At 45.0% G+C, this 22,641-nt stretch overlaps 1 protein-coding gene across 1 annotated transcript in view; it reads right to left on the reverse strand.

The window, feature by feature from the left end:
- nrxn2b (neurexin 2b) overlaps positions 1-22,641 on the reverse strand; it is a gene marked incomplete at its 3' end in the record, with an annotated part of 769,013 nt that overhangs the window by 124,273 nt on the left and 622,099 nt on the right. Inside the window, exon 18 of the mRNA XM_080791852.1 lies at positions 6,012-6,193. Within this exon, the coding sequence (XP_080647978.1) occupies positions 6,012-6,193 (182 nt within the window). The remainder of the gene's footprint in view (positions 1-6,011; positions 6,194-22,641) is intronic.

The following is a 22,641-nucleotide window of genomic DNA, read 5'->3' on the forward strand; positions in this document are numbered from 1 at the left end:
CTTATTAAGTCTGTGTGATCTGGTGGACTGTTACAAAGCCCAAAGACTCAGGAAACCACGGCATGATGAAGCTATTCTATGGATAAGAAAACTATATTATCCAAAGTTGGGTATAGTTTTACTCTACGTGCCATTTTCTAATTTGACAGTTTTTTTCTGACAGTTTCCCCCGTCCTGTTATCTGTGCTGCCATCTTATGGGTGTCAAATGTTCCCCATTCCCAGACACTAAACTTATCGAGTGGTAAGCTTTCTCCTCTATATCTATTATACTGTCTCTGACACATTTCTACATAGTTTTAAAGCAGCTTTCAACAATTTTAACAAGAACCTTGGGAAGCACTATCAAACCCAAATATAAAAGATAAAGATCCCTTCAAGTTACTATTTCGCTCCTGCAGCTAGGGTCTGTGTAGCAAGGTAATGTAAACTCTATACTTTACAGAAATGATTACACACTGCATTCATTAGGAACCACTGGTGGAAAGTAACTAAGTACATTTACTTTAGTACTGTACTTAAGTACAGTTTTGAGGTATTTGTATTTGTACCAATTTTCTGTACTTTTACTTTATACTCCACTACATCTCAGAGCCAAAATGTGTACCTTTACGCCACTACAATTATTTGAAAACTTTAGTTACTAGTTACTTCAGAGATTATAATTTTGATTAGAAAACATTACGACATTAACGACTTCATCCCCATATACATTTCAGCCATTTGAAAATAGCAGATCTACAAGCCCAAAATGTGACACAATGTGAGCTTTTAGATTGGCTATTTTCAAAGGGTTTTGCGGGACATTCTGCAATAGGAGTACATTACATTTTACTTGAAGTACATTTTGATGACATTTTCTTGTTATGTTTTTTTGTGTGGCTTTCGCCTTTATTTTATAAACCCCATGGGTTCCCGTGCTCTAATTTACCTCTTCTTCTCCCCCTCACAGAGTGAGAGACAGCCTCAAATTAGCGGGGCCCAAAAACAGCCACGACGACACGCTGAGAGCCACCGGAGTCATTTAGTGGAGTGACTCGGGAGGAACGAGGAGGCAAACGGAAAGTAATTGCAATGGGAGCGACGGAGGAGCAGGCCTGGTGGGTCTGAGGCTCTGGTGTGATGAGAGAGAGAGACACAGACGGAGAGGGGGGGGGGGAGAGAGAGAGGATGGAATGGAGAGCTGAGTGTATCTAAGTTAGGAGGGAGAGAAGAACTTGAGATAAAGATTGAGTGACGTGGAGTGGCTGTGAGTGACCGGTGGAGTGGCTGTGAGTGACAGGTGGAGTGGCTGTGAGTGACAGGTCGGAGGTATGACGACGGTGGAAACCCAGATGTGCAAATAAAATGTACGTTATACAAAGACTATCTTCTCTAGGCTCGATCTAAATGTCTCCCTTAAAAAGCATCAAATGTTTGTCCATGTTCCTGTCACCCAATGGAGGGAAGGACGAAAAGGTGTGTGTGTGTGTGTGTGTGTGTGTGTGTGTGTGTGTGTGTGTGTGTGTGTGTGTGTAGATGTTTGGATTCCAGTGCATGAGACTGTCTCAAATCTAAACTCCATTCTCAATGAAATAATCATTGCAGGAAAGCTAGAAACGAGCACAAAATGTACTTTAAAAAAGTTTAACTCACAATAACGCATCACTGCCAGCATCATTTTACTTTACTATATACTCCATTTTATGTAATGTGCTAATCTGTCATCATTTTACCCCTCATTATCACCTCCTGGTAGCAATCGGGTGCCTTGATTGTCCTTGACATGAAGTATAGTTGGCCCGTGTCACTGTGTGCAGCCTCCACTCTCCCTCTGCCTCTCTCTCCTAACCCCTTGCTAATGCCCCCCCCCCCCCCACTCCACCCCCTCCTCTCCACTGTGTGCAGCCTCCACTCTGCCTCTCTCTCCTAACCCCTTGCTAATGTCCCCCCCCCCCCACTCCACCCCCTCCTCTCCACTGTGTGCAGCCTCCACTCTCCCTCTGCCTCTCTCTCCTAACCCCTCGCTAATGTCCCCCCCCCCCCCCACTCCACCCCCTCCTCTCCACTGTGTGCAGCCTCCACTCTGCCTCTCTCTCCTAACCCCTTGCTAATGTCCCCCCCCCCCCACTCCACCCCCTCCTCTCCACTGTGTGCAGCCTCCACTCTCCCTCTGCCTCTCTCTCCTAACCCCTCGCTAATGTCCCCCCCCCCCCCACTCCACCCCCTCCTCTCCACTGTGTGCAGCCTCCACTCTGCCTCTCTCTCCTAACCCCTTGCTAATACCCCCCCCCCCACTCCACCCCCTCCTCCTCTCCACTGTGTGCAGCCTCCACTCTCCCTCTGCCTCTCTCTCCTAACCCCTCGCTAATGCCCCCCCCCCCCCCCACTCCACCCCCTCCTCTCCACTGTGTGCAGCCTCCACTCTCCCTCTGCCTCTCTCTCCTAACCCCTCGCTAATGCCCCCCCCCCCCCCCACTCCACCCCCTCCTCTCCACTGTGTGCAGCCTCCACTCTCCCTCTGCCTCTCTCTCCTAACCCCTCGCTAATGCCCCCCCCTCCTCTCCACTGTTGATTCCGTCGACTAATACTATGACCTTTTTTTTTCTCGTTGACTAACTTTTTGTTTCCTGACGAAAACTAAACGGAAAATAGCTATTTTCAGCAAGTGTAAAATCAGCCATTATACGACAGCATCAAGGCCCGCCAAAATAGATTTTAGTCGACTAAAAGTAGACTAACACTAAAGACAAAAATGTGAATAAAACTAAATGAAAACTATTCAAGAGACTACAACTAAAACTAAAATCAAAATTCTCCCTCCACTGCACTGCCAGCGATGTCCTTCTGAAGTCCGGGGTGCGTCGGATGAGAGGCGACCCCGGGGTCAACTGTGTTCCTGTTGCTGCAAGGCGCCAACAGCCCAAACAAATTGGGGTCAGAGGGAGATGGGAGAGGGAGGTGTGTATGTGCGACGCACGCACACACACACACACACACACACAGAAGCGCACACACACGCAGACGAAGGTTGCGTATCAAAGTCCATTTATCTGAATGACGCAGTAACAAGATGTGGGGTCGATGGGGACACAGACTGTTGTTTTTCTCGCCTTCTGCATCAGCGAGAGACTCACTGAGCCGACAGCGTCAAGACAGAGACGAGACAGCAAAGACACAACCAGGTGAGTGCAAATCAGTGTTGATTATGGTCTAATAAAACCATGACGAAAACTAAATGGAAACTAAATTAAAGCTAAGCTATGATGACTAAAATGAAGACTATTGACAATTCTGTCAACAAATAACAACTAGACTAAAATGTTAGGAACTGACTAGTGGGCGAGAGATCCAGTAGAACTAAAACACAAGTCATTGTATGCTTGGTTGCAGGCTGAAAATGTGCTCATAATGTGTCGCAGTGCGACGCGTTCTGAACTTGTAGATCTGCTATTTTCAGCAAGCGTAAAATCAACCATAATGACGGCATCAAGGCCCGCCAAAATACATTTAGTCGACAAAAATTGTATGATATTTAGCTGACTAAAAGTAGACTAACACTAAAGCATTTCAGGTGACTAAAACTAAACGAAAACTAAACTATTCAAGCGACTATAAATATGACTAAAATCAAAATCAACAAATGGTACAAATGGAGTAAACAAACGAGTTTACTCCTCACCGTACAGCCGAATGTCTGCGTTGTGTGTGTGTGTGTGCATGTGTGTGTGTGTGTGTGTGTGTGTGTGTGTGTGTGTGTGTGTGTGTGTGTGTGTGTGCGTGCGTGCGTGTGTGTGTGTGCGTGTGCATGTGTGTGTGTGTGTGTGTGTGTGGTGATGGTGGGTGGATCATGGTTATCAGGGGTTGACCTTGGCTAGCTAATTAAGAGGAAAAGCTGCCATTAAAAAGGAATACGCAGGTTGAATGTGCTCTACTGGGTCAGGTTGGGGGGGTGGAGGTGTCAATGAGATGGTTAGTAGAGGCATTAATGCATTTTTTAAATGCCTGATGTCCCTTAATTGCCATTTAAAGCCGTCATTAGAGGTGGATTTGAGACGGCCCCTCTAAGCCTAACATATGAAAGTAATAACTCGTTTGGCAGGAGGCTATAAAAAGAGGTGAGCGGAACCGGCACTCTTTGACCATCACTCATCGTTCTACACGTAATGACACCTCTCTTCCATCCGTCTACGACCACGTAGAACCCAAATTGCCAATTCTATATATATATATATATATATATTTTTTTTTTTTTTTTGTTTGTCTCTCTCCACAATAGGTACAAAATTCTACTCGGAACCTACAATAACGTTGTCTGTCAATCAACGGAAATGTGGTACTTTTTTCCCGGTTTTGAAATGGACATGCTCAACACAAACCATACTGCACATACAGTATACGCTCCCAGAACACCTCATATATACTGCACATTTCCGCCAAGAATATCCCCATGCATAATGCAAGGTGTGTTCTCATGTGTGTGTGTGTGTGTGTGTTTGTACTGCCCGGAATCCGTTAACCTCAGCCCTGTATCAACTGGAAGGGGAGCCACCATGCATGTTCCCCATGCAGCCTGGCTGAACCATGATAAATGCATGACTCCCCTAAAGCCTCCCTTGCGGTTTCTCTCTGGAGACATGCCGCCGGTTTGACAGAAAGCACTCTCCATGTTTCTCACACTGCAGGGCTCTCCTCTCCGGTCCTCCTCTGCCTGTCTGACCCCTCTGTGTCCCCATGGGGGTCTGCATGGCCCATAGTTATATGCATGCTACCTTCTCTCTGTCCCAAAGGAACAGGTCGTCTTCCTTCCTTCCTTCCTTCCTTCCTTATCCTTGCCTCCAGTATAGGCAGGCAAGGTAAAAAAATACGACTAGAAGATAAACAACAACCCAGCAGAAACGCCATAACGTCCTTGTCACTATTTTATTTTCCTCACCCGTTGAGACCACCAACCACAACAGACAGTGTTTCAGCTCAAATAGCCTTCATCAGCACTGATCAAAGACGCTAACAGGAAATCATTACAAGAGTAATTGAGAGTGCATCGTTGCTACAGGTTTTGAGTAAATAAAGCACTAAAACATTGTGGAAGTATAAGCTCACCGTACTGAAATTGCGATGCAGCTTTTAGCTCAATATTGGAAGACCTTTCTCTGCAGTGCCCACACTTTATTGAATCGAGAGCTACATTTAAAATGACCGGCTCAACAAGATCAACACACAGAAAAAAAATATATATAATACCATTGCTGAAAATAGTATAAATATGTACCTGAGGGTGCTTTGGAATAACGGAGCTGGCATGACATATAAGACAAATGCACTTGGGAAATGGGAAATAGAACGGGAGAAATGGAATAGGTATTTAATTTGTAATGCTACCGACATTTTTTTTGTGGACAGCAACACTCTGTTGCCAGAAGCCAAAAAAGTATTATTCTCTACCCGCACATCCTTTGTGATCTACTGCTACAGTAGATCACAATCTACCTTTTGGGCACCCCTTATCTACACCAAACGAAAGTGAAAGTTAAATCTGACACCATGCCAATCTGACACCATGTCTGCTGCCTGCATGCCTGCAGCCCCGTTGCAGAGCAGCACTGACTAAACTATTGATACCCTGCTTATAAGAACATGATGGGTGCCACACCAAAATGAACTGACGTGGTTTTATAGGATACACAAGAAAATAAATAGTCTAGTGTTAAAAATAACAAAACGGTGCTATCGGTGTGCAAGTAGGACTAATGTACTCAGTGGTGTGCACGGCCAACCGCTAACACCGGACACCGTGGCATGCCTATACTTCATGCTTTACCACATCAGCAAGCGTATATGAATAGCATTTTTATAGCGCTTTACAAGGGTCCATTCATTCATACATGTGGCGAACAGTCGACGCCAGCGTCCTCACTTCCCACATTCACACACCCGACGGTGGCAAGCTCACACCGACCGACTCATTGGAGGAAATGTAGGGTTCAGTGTCTTGCCCAATGAACGATAAACGGTTATATAGGTTTCTCTTACTATGTGCAGCTCCAGGTAGTCCCCCAGTCCCTTGGCGCTCTCCACCCTGACCAGGACCGCCTCCTTCAGCTGCGTGCTGAAGCCCACCGCCAGCCGGTCTGCCCGCGTGCTCGGCCGGTCGTTGGGCGGCCAGGTGTACGTGATGAGGGCTCCGCCTCTGCCGAAGATGTAGGTTGTCCCAGCTGTGTGAAGAAAGAAAACGACAATGGAAGAAAGAAAGAAAGAAAGAAAGGCGGGTTAGAAAAAAGTTTCCTTTTTAATTATAGAGTGTGATGTTATATTCATTGGATAGTTTCAAAAAGTGCTAATGAGAAACAGCAATCCCACCGCGGTTGAAGTCAGTGCTGACTTTTTGTTATTACATTCATAATGAGTGACATGTCCTTAATCGGCCTTATGTAAAAATGCGGATGCAAGATAGAAAAACTCTAATGCACAATAACAGCCGTGGTTCAGTGTTAGCGGACTATTGGAGTTGACAATAGCTGGGGAAATTATAGCAAGTGCAGTCTTCTGCCTCATGCCCAGCTGTGCTGGTGCTGCATACAAACTAGGACAAACTTAAAACATCCTGGGTGCCTGGTTGCTCAGGCCCTGTTTACACTGGCAGCCAAACATAGCCTGTGCCACATACAGATTGGAATCTTATTTGCTTAAATAAGTCTAAATGCAGACAGGTCACATACAAGTCACATGGAATCTGATTTTGTACATTGTGACTTGAGCCACATTCAGGGGTGGTTTCAAATCTGATTCAAATCAGATTTCAGTTGATCCATCTCAGTCCGAATGCCACAACCTCAAAATCAGATTTGATGTGATTTGTTTGCGTTTAGACTTATTAAACAAATCAGATTACAATCTGGATGTGGCACAGATCTGATTCAGGCTAGATTTGGCTCCCAGTCTAACTCTGAACACACATATCGGATCTGGTCACTTGCAAACAACAGTGTGAAAGGTCAGGCCAAAAGATCTGATTTGAGATCTTTTTTTTTTCTTCTTTATTTGAATCTTATTTGATGTGACTGCAGTCTAAATGGGGCCTAAGTCCACAGTCATATGCTGAACGCAGAGGACTGGACTGGAGATCGGAATGTAATCCACTCCTTGTCTCACATCTCCTCTCTTACTCTATCTGTGTGATGTGTCAGGGACCCCCGGAATGTGTTTGTTAGACCCAGATGCAGAACACATCTCAAAGTACACGCAGGAAACTGCAGTTTACGATGACTGTACTTAAACTTGAAACACACTCTGGGAACAAAGAGTGACACTCGCTGCATTTGTTTTTCTACATCTGGAGAGAAAAAGGATAAAATGCCAAAAAAAAAAACTTTAAAACTGACAACCTACAGTATGAACATTCCCCAGATCTCCATGCAGTGAAGCGTTAATAATTCTTATCCCAAATCCCAAAAATAAATGGTAAATGGTGCATTTATATAGCGCTTTTTATCCAAAGCGCTTTACATAGATTGTGCATTACATTCACCCATTCACACACCGCAAGGCACCAAGCTGCACATCGGGAGCGAGCAGGGCTTCAGAGTCTTGCTCAACGACACTGACACTAACTCTGGGGGAGCCCACAGGGATGAAACGGTTCCCATCCGGCTGCTCTACCAGCCACTCTACCCCTGAGCCACTGCCGCCCCCGGAAATATGTCCGCCTCGAAGGAGAGGTGAGCCCAAGTTGTGGGCCAGCAGGCACAGTGTCAATGAGAGATGACCGGTGCACAGGGTGCCGCGGCTAGCCAGCCGATCACCGTCGGCATATAGCTCCTGTCTGCCCTTAATAAAAACCGAACCGACTTGGCGCAACGCGTATAGGTTAAATGCACGCGTGACCGCGCAGCACACAGACACGGTCGCGTTTGCAATGTCACGTGCACACGTCGTGCAGCACAGTGAGCGTGCACGGGGTTTCATATTATTACTGCTTGTTTTTATAATGCCCTTCACGAGCAAGGCTCCTTGCCAGAGAACAGAGGAGGAGGGAGAAAAGCGTGTGTGTGTGTGTGTGTGTGTGTGTGTGTGTGTGTGTGTGTGTGTGTGAGATGAATGCAGAGTCAAGGTCTCATCAAAGCACATGGTGGTCTCCGGGGGAACACGCATCGTCCTGACTCATGCTGGAAAAGATGCACATCGTCAAAATATGCTCAGTGTTCATTCAACTCTAAAGAACAAAAAAAAGTACAGTGGTTCCCAAACTTTTTCATGTCAAGGACCCCCACATTGACACCAATTAGCCCGCGGACCCCCATTTGAAGTGATAATGCCAGGGACCCCCCCCCTATCTCTGAGACCCCAATTTATATTTTTAAAATCAATGTTAATTTAACTCTGAGAGTGTACAAATGGAACCAAATGGACCAGATAGGGTCCATTTGGTTCCATTTAGTACAATATCAGAGTTAAAGACCAATAAGGGTCCATTTGGTTCCAGACTACCATTTAGCTGGGGACCCCCTGGAACTCCCTCAAGGACCCCTGGGGGGTCCCGGGACCCCACTTTGGGAAGCACTGCATTAGTACACTCTCTGCGAGTCAAATGAATACGGGAGCTTTTGTTGTGTGCACTGAAAACCGAGACGTGAACTGCAGTACTTTTGAATGATGCCGATTACAAAAGGCCTGGTAGCCATTTGAAATCGGAAGATATGATTTGGCATCTCTCTCTCTTTCTCTTATTTTAGCGCTAACTAATTATCGCAGCACGGCAAAGAGAGCTATAAAGAGGTTTGAGGCGCCAGAGGAGATGAAGAGGAGGGAAGGAGAGAGAGAGAGAGAGAGAGAGAGAGAGAGAGAGAGAGAGAGAGAGAGAGAGAGAGAGAGAGAGAGAGAATGAATACATGGCAGTATAGGGATGCAGGAAGTTGTAGGTGTTTTTCTTGTATAGAGTGCAGCAGGGTTTGCAGCAGAGCAGAGCTGCCTACTGGAGACTCTGCTAAGACAGACATGAGGAGGAGCTGAGTTCTAAAATGGCCGTCAGACAGAGGGAGCTAGCTGGGGATCCATGTTGCAGAGCAGAAAATACTATGAAGAATTGAGCAAATACTGTAGCAACACACTAGAAGTGAGTGCGTCACAGTCAAACATATTGTCAGGTTATGACTAGTCTTGCGTTGCCAGACTGTTGCCTCATTGCAATATTCAAAGGCTTCCGTCATACAGTCTGGAGTAAGATCATGAGTAAAAGTGGAAGTGCAGCCACATCCCCACTTCCGTGTTGTCTTTGTCTTTGTCGCAGATTTATCCTAAAATAAATAGAAATCATCTAAGCATAATAGCTTGCTGGCTGTAATGGAAATACAAATATAAGCTCTAAAGATATTTAATATATATTTTTGTGATCTGAAATGACAAACAGATTACTCGTATATTTCGGGAGGGGGGGTATATATTTACACTTCAGTATACAGTGTAAATATATATCTCAACACTTGAGTGTGAGCAGTACACTACACCTACACTATAGCATCCTCATTCTTGTCACATTCAGCAGAAGTAGCGAACATTCTGTGAAAATAGCAGATCTACAAGCTCACATCGTGTCATGAGTACATTATCGGCAAAATAAAACGGGAGAGGACCAGTATAGACCCATTGGTAATGCCGGTCATCCCCGCTCATATAAACTAGGGCAAAAAATGCATTAGTGAAATTGTGTAAGCCATGCAGGGCTATAGCTGTCAAACTCAAATTGGGCAAAATTAAACTTCATGCGGAACGAGACGTGCGTGCACGACGTGCGAACACACACACGCACATCCGTGCACGTTGCCTTAATTCACGCGCCCAAGCGTCACCATCATTACTTTTCAAGATGTGCCGGCCCTCCATCCATCACCGATGGACTCAGAGACTCAGAGTTCTTTTTCACTGCTGTTTATTAACTTTGTGTTTCTGAAAACACCGTAGAACTGTTCAACTGACATACAAACAAGACAAAACATTAACCTGGGACGTTCTTAACCCATTTAGACGATTCTACAAATACCTTCTAAATGCTGACAGTTATCTGAAAACCCCATGTTTATCCAAGGCGCTTTACATAGATTTTGCATTACATTCACCCATTCACACACACATTCATACACAGATGGCGGCAGAAACCATGCAAGGCACCAATCCGCACATCAGGAGCAATTAGGGGTTCAGTGTCTTGCTCAAGGACACTTCGACACTAACTCTGAGGGAGCCCGGGTTCGAACTAGCATTGTAGGGAAATGTCACTAAACACAGAGTTAACCCGCAGCCAATGAAGACAGAGAGTGAACGGACGCGCTTGGATTATCTCTCTCTCTCTTATTGACAACACGGCTATAGTGGCTATATAGTCTAAACAGACATACAACCATGTGTTGTACCTTGTACCATCAAATTACTTCAAGTGAAACATCTGTGCATGTTTGTCACATGCACCTACATTCGTTTGTCACATGCACCTATAGCCTATCATTCTGCAATAACTGCAGAATGATATAACTCTTATAGCAGTGGTTCCCAAAGAGGGGTCCAGGGACCCCCAGGGGTCCCCAGCTAAATGATAGTTTGGAACCAAATTGAGCCTGATGGGTCTGTAACTCTGAGCGTACAAATGGAACCACGTGGCACCATTATGTGCATGTATGAGTTAAATTAACATTGATTTTACAATATAAATTGGGGTCTCAGAGATAGAAATGCCAAATTAATTAAATGCAATAATGCATGTCAAACTAGGTGTCCTTGAAATGAAACGGGTTGAGAATCACTGCTGGAGCCGTAAAAAAAAAAAATCATCTCTCATGGCCGGTCCCTATATGACATTATCTCTTTAAATGTGGGTCCGAGTGTCAATTTGGGGGTCCTTCACATGAAAAGGTTTGGGAACCACTGACCTATAGGGCTCCATCAGGCTGTAGCCCGTGATGTACAGCATTTAATCAGAATCAACTTTATTTTTTTGTTTTTTAATCTAGGTGTGTGAAGAAGTGTGTGAAATAATTCCACGAGGGAAATAAAAGCTGTTAAATATTCATAAAACCCTCATTGCACTTCAATGTGAAAGATTGTTATTGAGATTAATGCAGATGCATTAATGCAGAGAGTGCAATATGAGGACAAAAGGTTGGATCGTTATCAGCAGATTCTCACTATCACTATTCAGTGGTATAATTAATGGTCTTGGGCATTAAAGCTGATGCTCTTCGCTAGAAAAACGTATAATTACATTGTCTACTCAAAGAAACTGACAGCTTTGGCACTGAACCCGTAGCCTTGGTGCTACGGGTTCGCCCTTAACAAAAAATGCAGCTAAATTATATAGATAAACTTTACACCTTTGTACTTTCCTTGTGTACGTATGTATGCAGGGCTTAAAGCCAAAACAAATCCCAAGACTGAAAATGATTTTTTTAACATCTGCACTGATCTCATTAAATGACTCCTATGAAATCCTCAGGACTGAAATACGTCCCCAGGACTGAGAACTTTAAGCCCCGTGTATGTTTTTACTGCTTTTTTTCCTAATGTAATTAAGGTACTGTTTGTTTGTTTTGTTTTATGGAAAGTACAAAGGTGTAAAGTTTATCTATATAATTTAGCAGCATTTTTTTAGGGCTACGGGTTCAGTGCCAAACATAGCTGTCAAAGTTTCTTTGAGCAGACAATACGTTTTTCTAGCTAAGAGCATCACGTATCATGAACAGAGTTATTATCGCTGCATTTCTAATGCATGTACTCTCACAGCTGAGTCAATTAACACCCAAACCCCTGCCGGGCGTCTGCCATATGCTTTTTTGCGTCCTCCGGGGGTGTGCTGTACATGATGTGAGTCAAGCAACAACAAGGAGGTCGCAAACAACGTTTGCAATATTGTCTCAGGAGAGAACTTGACAAGGTGTAAAGCAGTGTTCCGGCCTCCGGGGACCCCCAGGGGTCCTTGGGGGAGTTCCAGGGGGGTCGCCAGCTAAATAATAGATAGTTACCAACCGAATGGACCCTTATGGGTCTGTAACTCAGAGAGTATGTACACATGAAACCAAATGGACCATGTCGGAGTTAAATTAACATTGATTTTACAATATGAATTAGCCTGTCGCTAAGTCCCACCTAAGCCCGTTGTTGGCCAATACCACATTAGCAACGGTTATACTAGGTTAGGAAACTCGGTCAAGCTTGCAATGCTGGTCAAAATGGTTAAGCAGTGTCAATACATATATTTGCTGTACAGCATGTGTGGGTTTGTTTTCTTACCTTATGAGCAAATTAGTCCATTCCATGAATTATTTCGCTCCGTTGTGCAGTTTAATAGTATCTATAAAAATAGGCTCTCATTGACTTCCATTGTAACGGGAAACAGCTCTCAAAATCAGTCAGTTAGCACATAAGCGAACACAACAAAAGCTGATTCTGACAGTTTATGACATCAGGAAAACTCATGCCATCTTATTTTCGTCTTTTGATAGATTTATAAAGTAACTATATTGGTTGGAGATATACAGTGAAGCGGTTCTGGTGTTCCTCGTTTGTAAACAAGTTTGTAAACATGCTGTTTGAGATGCACCCAGCTGGGACCGAGGCGACCAATCAGATCGTTTTGTAGGCAAACAGGAACTTTCCACACAAACTTGACAGGGTTGCCAAGTCTGCTTATTTCCCGCTACTTTTGGCTTACGGCTAATAATTAGTACTGTAATACATTACCAAAACATTAATTATCATAGATATAGGCCTACATAGTATTTATAATGATAAATGCATACAATATTTTTATTAGGATTATATATGGTCATATTATTGTGTTTGTTTTGGCTTGTTTTTCTTGATTTGGCTTTAAGAGTTGGCTTGTTTTTGGAGGTGGGTTGGCTTATATCTCTCACACAATGTGGCAACACCGAAGTCAAAACAAAAACATTACAACGTTGATATTTTTTATTAAAAATAAAACGGTCATAATCAGCTTAGTGTTCTAAAAGAGTGAGTTTGAGAGTTGTTTCCCTGTTACAATGGAAGTCAATGAGAGCCTATTTTTATTTCTAATATGTAGGCTACTATTAAACTACTATCAAATGGGGGTCTGTGGGCTATAAGTGTCAATTTGGGGGTCCTTGACATGAAAAGGTTTGAGAACCACTGGTGTAAAGTTGCTATATCAGCCAAAAACAATACTAGATTACTATAGCCTACTATATTACTTGTACTTGGTGTCTCGACAACCCCCCCACCAAAAAAAATAGTAATAGTAATAAGTATTTATCTATATCTCTTTATCTGCCTCATCTTCCGCTGCGGAGTTGCGAGTTTGCCTGCAGTGGTTTGATTAGTCCTGCTGTATGTGTGCGTGCGTGCCTGCGTGCGTGCCTGCCTGCGCGCACATGCAATCTGTGTACGATACATGCACAGATTAGGCCTGAAACAATTATCACATAATCGCCCCGATCACAATTACTTGAGATAATCACAACAACTTTGCATAATCTCTGGAATCATTTCCATTCATTTTGTACAATAATGGATGGAATTAACAGACTTATTTCCATGTTTCCACCATTACTGGGCATGACATCATGGACCTTATTGGTATAAACACTCTTTCTTGACCATCGTCATTTTGCATTTTTTTTAAATTTAAACGTTTAGAATAGTAGGATATCTTTAGCCTTTTTCTCTCCCAATTTAGTCATTATGCTAATTAACTCTCCACACACCTAGCCTCCCTCTCCCAAAAACTGGAACTTGTGTTCATACATTCGGACACTCGGCCAAACCGGATGCACTGCAGGGAATTGGAAGCCGTACTCTGCGGTGTTGGGCAGGTACTTTTCCCCACATGCACCACCCAAACATCCTTAGAGAACAGTTTCAGGCCAGGAATTATACAAGCTGGACATTCCGTTCGTATGGACTTCACCTATTCTGATGCTGGAAATGTTCCAGTTCCCACTTGGCATGAACGCACCATTAGGAAGGGGCAGAGGTGAAGGAGAGAGGACAAGAGAATGAAACCACATCAAGGAGATTGTGTGTGTCTGCGTGCGTGCTCTAGCTCTCCAACAGACCAACAGACCCTGAACAAAACAGATTCTCTCTGGACCTTCCACTTGTCAAAAATATGCAAGTTAAGAGTAAATTACCACAGTCGTTGACAGACCAAAAACAGCAGCACGGTTGAGTATGGATTTCTCTGACCTTCACTCTGGGGCGCTCCTCTAATCAAGCGATCTGCTCTTCGCACTAGCAATGAAATAATCCATTTAGGACTGAGACCAGATTCTACAACATGTCAATGTCACAAAAGATTGTGACAGTTTTCTGAAAAAATAAATATATATGTCAGTGGTTTTCAAATGATTTTATGGTCAAGGACCCCAACAATTATATGTAATTGGCCGCCGAACCCCATCTGAAAATGTGTTGTTCCAGGGACCCCCCCAGAAGCAAAGATTTGAGGGAAAAAAAACATTCGCCACATTTTCAAGATTTAAAACAAAATATAAGCTCTGACATAATGCTTAAAACACCGAAGGGGCGTTGCCGTCCTGAATGGGATATCAGCGTGATGCAAAAAAGGCGCTCCGTTGCATCCATTTGCTTCGCATCGCTGGAGAAGAAGTCACTAATATTTATTACTTTTGTCCAATTAGCTCGGGTGCACATCGATCCGGGCTAATCAATTCCACCTGCATGGAGGCGGGAGGCCTGGGCGGTGGGCCGACGGACGGAGCATCAAGCGATACATCAAAAGACACGCTGGCACGCCCTGTAATTATTATGCAGTCATATGGGAGGCTGGCTTTGGTATAATTTGGCCAGAGAGGGAGAGAATAAATGGCATTTCGCCGTGTGTGCGTGCATGCAGCGGATCCAGGAGAGGAAAGAATAATCGGAGACGACCGGGCGAGTCACACAATGGTAATGAAAAACCTATTGATTTGTATTCTTCATCTTTCTCCGCTTTTTGCCTGCATGCTCTCTCTCTTCTGTACGCAGGCACTGGGCAGAAGGGGGAGAGGAAGTGCCTGTTTGGGATTGAGTTAATCATTTTGGGATGGCTTCTTTGTGAGCGCCGCCGCGGCCATTGATTTGGGGGCCGGTGGTGGATTCTAGGTCATGCATGCACTGGCGTCCACTAGCTGCTATAAGGGATAAGCAGGTCACATCGTCAAGGCGCGGACACAAGCGATTTATTTCTCACGCGGCCCCGCGCGCCGCAAACAATGTCTGTCAAAGCGGCCTGCCAAAGAGGGCTCCTGGGGATTCGCAACATGAAAGGCCGGCAGAAAATAGGCTAGACTCAGAGAACTGAAAAGCGCAAAGAAACGGAGATAGAGAAAAAAAAATACATGACAGACCCACACACACACACGCACACACCCCCACACACACACACCCACACACACACTTGTCTTGCAAACTCTCTGGTCATTCCGAAACTCGCCGACCTCCTTTCATTCAATAAACCCAATAACATACAGACGGCTCGGGCAGACTTCATGTGGGCCTATTATTGCATCAGCGCAAGGCCTCTTCTTTGAAGTTGTTAAGGCGAGAGAGAGACAGCGATATTGATTCCTTTTAAACGATGGCTGCTCTATTATGCTTCACCTGCATTCACCTGCAGGTGGTTGGTTGGTACGAAGGGAAGGACAGTGAACGATCAGACATTGACTGTACCAAAAAGTTTCTTCAAAAGGTCGTTTGAAGCAGCAGAGACACACATGTAGACACACCTTGGCGGGCGAACACACACCCCTGACACTCTCTCTCTCACAATATAAACTGGCATTCAGCCAAGTGGGCAGGGCCGACGGCTATAAAGAAGACAGCTATAGGAACAGTAGGGGGCGGTGTTGATTTTGCCGACTAATACTATGACGAAAAATGTTCGTCGACTACCTTTTTTCACTGACGAAAACTACATGGAAACTACATGAAAACTATAAGCTATGATGACTAAAACTAAGACTAAATGTATTGACAATTCCGACAACAAATATAAACTAGACTAAAAAAGGGACTAGTGGACAAGAGATCCAGTCTAAGTCATTTTAAACTTGCATGCTGAAAAAAGCAGATCTACAAGCTAGCGACGCGTTGAGCTTGTAGATCAGCTATTTTCACAAAGCGTAAAACCAGCCATTACGACGGTATTAAGGCCTGGCAAAACACATTTTAGTCGACATTTAAAATCTTATGATATATTGTTGACTAAAACTGGACTTTCATTCCAAAGACTATTATGACTAAACTAAAATAGAAATTTGCTGCCAAAAACAACACTGGTGGGGGGGAGGGACAACATATCCATGCTCAGCTCTGTGACACATACTGTACCTGGAGAGAACACTGCTGAGCACTGTCAGCAATTAGGTTGGCCTATTTGAGTCCATCCGACCGCTCACACACGGCACAGAGAGAGAGAGAGGAAGGTGGTTGGAAACCCGTGAACCCTATCGTAGTATCGTCCCTATTCGGGGCGGACACTTGGCAAAAGACATAGTCGAACCCTCGGTGGGTCCCCCACGTATAGAGTGCTTGCACTTTCACCACTACGGAGCTAATTAAAGCATGCCTGCGTGCTGCATGCAGGAGAGACATACAAGTTAGACCTTCAGGTGTTGATGGTGGTATTCTATGTCACTTAATCTTCTCACTTCGTATTCTATTGAGAGCGTCGCCTATACCCTATGTTGTTGTTTATGGACCCAGGCAAGTATAGCACCACTTGTCAACCAGTCGTGGAATTACTACAAAAAAGTGACATAGTATCGCTTTAACCCATTCTGAACGGGAACCCATTTTGGTGTTGGCATCATGTCAAGCATCATGTCAAGCTCATAGAGCGCCACCGAGTGGCGCGCTACGAGCTTGTAGGTCTGCTATTTTTGAAAAATCGAAGAACGACTGACATTTTTTAGAATCTGATCTCTGGTCAGAATGGGTTAATCAGACCAGTGTGTGTCCAGTGGAAATCTCGTATGAATCTGATCTCAGGTCAGAATGGGTTAAGTGGTTAAGGAGAACAAACCTATATAAAAGGAGGTCATGGAGAGACGGGGAAGGTTGAAAATATAATTAGGAATGATCTGTGGATTCACGGCTTTGATCATCCCAATCATCTCCGCTGTGGTGTACTATAGCCTATTGACCCTGACCCTGGTCTGGACAGTGTTCAAAGACACAGTGATTTCACTGCAGGGATTGAACTGAGCCGTTTCACTGCCCATTTGGAACCTGGGTGAACTGACTGACTCAGGGCCGGGCTACACCGGGAGATTTTGTGCGCGTTTACACGTACTGTATATTATGCATACACGTGCACACGCACTTATAGGTCCAGTCCAATTTTAAGTGCGCGTATGTGGGCCTTGTGTGTGTGCGTAAACGCGAGCGAAAAGCCTGGTGTAGCCCGGCCGTAAGTCATAAGTAAGCTGCCGTTCCATTTCTGCTCACCCCCATGTTTTCCCTGTGCCCTCTGCCCAGGTGTAGCGTGCCCCATTCCAGGTGACATTTTAGTCACCTGGAATGTTTTTGTGTTATGAGCTTGTAAATCGGCTATATTCAGCATGCAACCCAAGTGTAAAATGACTTACAGTATACTGGATCTCTGGATTTGTTGACGAAATTGTCAGTATATTTAGTCTTAGTTTTAGTCATCATAGCTGTCTAACGACAATGTCGGTGTCGCTCTTCCTGCCTCTGATATAACCTTTTATTTTTTTCCTGTAGCTCTCTCTCTGTATCATGTGTGGAAATAGCCAGCCGCTCTCTGTCTGATTGGACAGTAATACAACGCTTTCACAAGATTGCTATGTGCAGAGAGAGAGAGGGGTGGGGGGTGTGGAGGGGTGAGGAGGGGAGGGTGAGGTTGGGGTGGTGGAACGTGGTGAGATGGAACATTCGCACGTCTATTTATGGGTCAGCGTCAATTTGTGTTCACACATCTTACAAATAAAAAAATAAAAAGAAAGAGTTGAGCCAGAAGGCAAAGCTCTCCGTCTACCGAGCAATCTGATGGTCACTCTCACCTATGGTCATGAAGTGAGGGTCATGACCGAAAGAATAAGGTCGCGAATACAAGCGTGCCAAAATGAGTTTTCTTCGGCGGGTGGCTGGCATCTCCCTTAGAGATAGGGTGAGAAGTTCAATCACACGAGAGAGACTCGGAGTAGAACCGCTGCTCCTTCGTCTGGAAAGGAGTCAGCTGAGGTGGTTCGGGCATCTGGTTAGGATGCATCTCGGGCGCCTCCCTAGGGAGGTCCTCGACGCACGTCCCACTAGGAGGAGACTCCAGGGCAGACCAAATGCGCAATTGGAGGAAATACATCGACTCACTGGCCTTGGAACTTCTCAGAATCCCCCAGGAGGAAGTCACTAATGTTGCTCTGGAGAAGGAAGTCTGGAGCACTCTGGTAGAGCTGTTGTCCCCACGACCTGACTAAGGATAAGCGGTTTAAGATCACCTAGATCTGCATATATGGAGGTCCCTTTCTCCTTTGACCATCACAATGTACAGTAATGTGAATGAATAGCTAGTGTTGCTGTTAAAAGACAGTTTGACACGCTGATAAGATATAGGAAGCATCCCCACAGAACAGAACAGAAGGCATCCTGCATACATACATTATCTGGAGAGCTCATCAATTAGCCCAAATGCCCCCCAGCTGCCCTGCATCTGACGTCTCAGACAGGGACGTCCCGAGACCCCCGGCCCCCCAGCGTCGATACACATCTGAGATTCTTATCAGAGACTGGGCTGTCTGCCAGAGCACATGCAGGTGTTCCTCGACGGGCGGCGTTTGTGGCGTAAACCCTGTTTTACAGATCTATACGCAGATAATGCAGTGTTGTGTCTACTCTCTGCCTCTGCTCAATCCTTTCTCTCTCTCTCGTGAGTGTGTACACGACTACGCGGACAGTCGCACCACACACACGCACGCACGCACACACACACACACACACACACACACACCACAAAGCCAAACACCGATGGCAACGTTCCACTGTAGCCCTCCTAATAACCTGCCAATCAAGTGGTGGCGGCGGCACGGACACACACACACACACAGGCGTTGTGTATATATATTGTGTATGAGCTGCAGGCTTTCCCCCGAGGAATATCTCTGTTTCATTATTCACCCAATTCACATGCAGGGTAGACACGCAGGCACCTGCACCCCCCCACCCCCCTGATGGCCACACAAAGAGACAAAAATGTAGTTGGACATCAGCGGTGCCTCAAAGCTGATCATCTCCAACATGTGCTGGAGCACGAAGGAGGCAGAAACACAGAGAGAGAGAGAGAGAGAGAGAGAGAGAGAGAGAGAGAGAGAGAGAGAGAGAGAGAGAGCGAGTGCGTCGGAACACAATCTGCAGGGAGCCGCGAACAGACGTGGAATTATGCCCTCACCTGTGGGGCTGCATTGAATAGAAAAATCACGCAGAGGAATCTAACATAGATCCGCCCCAACGCTGAGTTATCAAGCCATTTAGACTTGAGGCCGATTAAAAAAAATGTCTTCTTCAGTTTTCTGAAAAACCCTATGTTTCTATGTCTGTGGTTCTGTGTCTGTTTCATGTCAAGGAACCCCAGAAATTATATAAAATTGACCGCCGACCCCATCTGAAAATTATGTTGTTTCAGGGGACCTCCCAGATGCAAAGATTTTAGTTAAAAACGTTTGCTCTGAAAGAATATAATATTCAAAGATTTGCTGAACATTTAGTGCCGCGCTACGAGCTTGTAGATCTGCTATTTTTCAATAGCTTAAAGCATAACATAATGCTTAAAACACCAACAGGGGTTCGCGCCCTGAATGTGTTAAGCCGTAATAGTCTGTATAAAAGGTCAGACAGGTTTTGTTGTCCCCGTGTAGCCTCTATACTGTATGAATTAATGGGTTAATTATGTGGACTGTGGACTCTAACCAAAGGACAAGCGACGGGCGCGGCGGCCACGGCTACAGCCACTCCATCTCCCGCTGTGTTGACCTTATAAAACGCTGGCCTCGTGTCGCACAATTACACAGGCGTAAAGTTCACGCGCCGACCACAGCACATCCATCCCATCGTTTGTGTCCTAAAGGTGGACACAGATGAAACACGCAGCACATTATTAACACAATTCTGGCCTTGGTCATGTATACACATATTTTACATCAAAACCGCGGGGTGCCTAGGACGTGTATAGGCGTCTATAGGTCTTTTTGATCGATATAAAACTAAAAACTAAAAGAAAATATATATTTTTGGTTGGCCTCTTCTTCTGTACTTCCAGCACTCCCTGCTGAGTCACAAATGCGCACTGCCGTTCACTTCCTTGTTTGCGGCTCTAAAATAATCGGTTGTATCTCCTAATCTCTTTGTGGTTTTGACCAGATGGGCAATATTCTGTCTTCATTTCTGACTTTAGCATGCATCTCGTTTGGAATATTAAGGCTTCTAGTGAGACTTTAGCATGACCAGCATGAGGTAAGAATGGAACATTTAAGCCTCTCGGTTTTGGTGGGGAACGGAAGGCAGGGCTTTTCATTGTAAAGTCTGCCATATCTGTTGGCACTCGCTTAGTGTGAAAGATGCTGGCAGCATCCGATTTAAATTAATTTAAATGTGTTAAATGAAGAAAAGGCAAGGGTTGACACTAAAGGTCTCAGAGGCACTTGCTCGTTAATTGGGCCTTGCTTGTTACAGGTCTGCTCTACTTGCCCAAAGGGCATGCCCACTTGCCCGAAAAGTTAATTGTCCATTATAAAATGTAATTACCTTTCAATTGAACAATTTCTTTTTAACTTTACGGGTCCATTTGATTTCATTTTACACTTTTCAAGAGTTAAATTATTGTTAAACATCTGCATTACTCAAGTTAATTTACAACAATACCACAATTAGAGGATGTATAATTGTCATTTTGATCAACATTTGCGTGTTCTCACTGTACCAACATCAGTACAGCATGGGAATGTGTACATATTCTTTAGTTTTGGGTCTGAGAGGCAAAATGTCATCAAATGGTGGATCCGTGGCTCAAATGCAGAATAAATGTCACTCTTTTTTGATACAGAGACAGTCATGGCGGCAAGACATGACTGTTCAGGAGAGGATATTTCTTTATCCCAAATGAGTTAATAGCACAGGCAGACTGTTCATATACTAGAGCATGCACTAGATGCATGCTTAAACATGCAGCTAGGTGTAATGTTAAGAGTCCACAGAAGTGAACATTTCAAGCCCGTTTTCTCAACTCGCTGTTTTCTGTATAAGAACTATAGTGGGTCAAACAACTGAACAATCAATATGTCAATTTGAAGCCATGATTCCCTGCTTTCATTTGACATGAAGAAAAAACAAAAAAAAAATCAATGACTTATAGCCTCGGTCAGAAATGGTCACAAATAATGGGCCTTGACATGAAAAGGGTTGAGGAGCAGTGGTCCAGAGCATGCATGCCTTCAAGCCCTGCATGGCCTCGCTAGCTCCTCCCAATCAGGTTAGACCTCTATTGGATTTCCTCCACTCCATCTAGTTACAGCTGTAATGGCCTTTCGCGTTATAAAAGGTCCACTTCTCAGAAATGGAGTGAGGCCAACACCTCCTATATACCATGAGGCACCTAGCCAGCTTCTCTTCTCCCACACACACACACACACACACACACACAAAACATCAACTTCCACTTGAGCGGATTAGCGCCTCGCATGAAATGGACTCTGGCAGCGGGCAACACACTCGACCGGAGGTGGATGGCTACGCCATTCTAAATGGCCATTTAATGAAATGAGTGCGGTTGAGTGCCGAAAGACTTGTTATAGTGCAGTTTATTTTTATTTTTTTGTACTCGTCAGCCAATGGCTGCAGGGGGGGGGGGGGGGGGGGGAAGGGGTGGGTCGAAGGAAGGAGGAATGTTTGCTTGGCTGTGGCTGACGGCAAACGACCTTCACTTCGAAGGAGGAGGTGAGAGGAAGTTATATGGACAGATAAGGCGGGTTGAAAGACGGAACGGACAAACTGAAGGACAGACAGACGAGTGTGAGGGGAGTGCAGGCGACAGATAAAGCGGGGGTGAGCGATTGAAGGAGATACCGAAGGGGGGGAGGGCGGTGGGGAGGGGAGGGAGGGGGAGGGAGCCGGAGAGGTGAGTGTATGGGATCGATAGAAAGACGTCTCCCTGCGGCCTTCATTCCTTTGGACTCTATTCCTTCAGACTCCAGGGCATGGCACATCAAAGGGAGTGGGCGAACGCATGGAGGAGAGATGAAAGGACATGCACGTGTGTCTGTAGTGTGTGTTGCGTGTGCATGTGCGTGTGCGTGTACATGTGCGTGCATGAATGTGTGTTCGGTGTGTGCGTGTATAATATATGTGCATGTATGACATGACTAGCCTGCATGGATAAATCGGCATGGAACATGAAAGCTGCTTGCTGCCATATTGAGAGGTTGCACTGATGCACATCCTCATGAGCTGCTGAGTTTCTTCTTCATCTCACACCTCGTCTACACAGGCAAGCAGCGAGCGTTCCGGCGGCAATATCGCACGGAATACCGTCCTGACATGGAGCGCCGGCCATTGCGTTGCGACGTATAGCCTGAACCAATCAAATAACCAATAAATAGAAGCGTTTAATTCTAAACAAATAAAAGTG

The sequence above is a fragment of the Protomyctophum bolini genome (assembly GCF_963924005.1).
Source record: "Protomyctophum bolini genome assembly, chromosome: 20".
NCBI lineage: Eukaryota > Metazoa > Chordata > Actinopteri > Myctophiformes > Myctophidae > Protomyctophum > Protomyctophum bolini.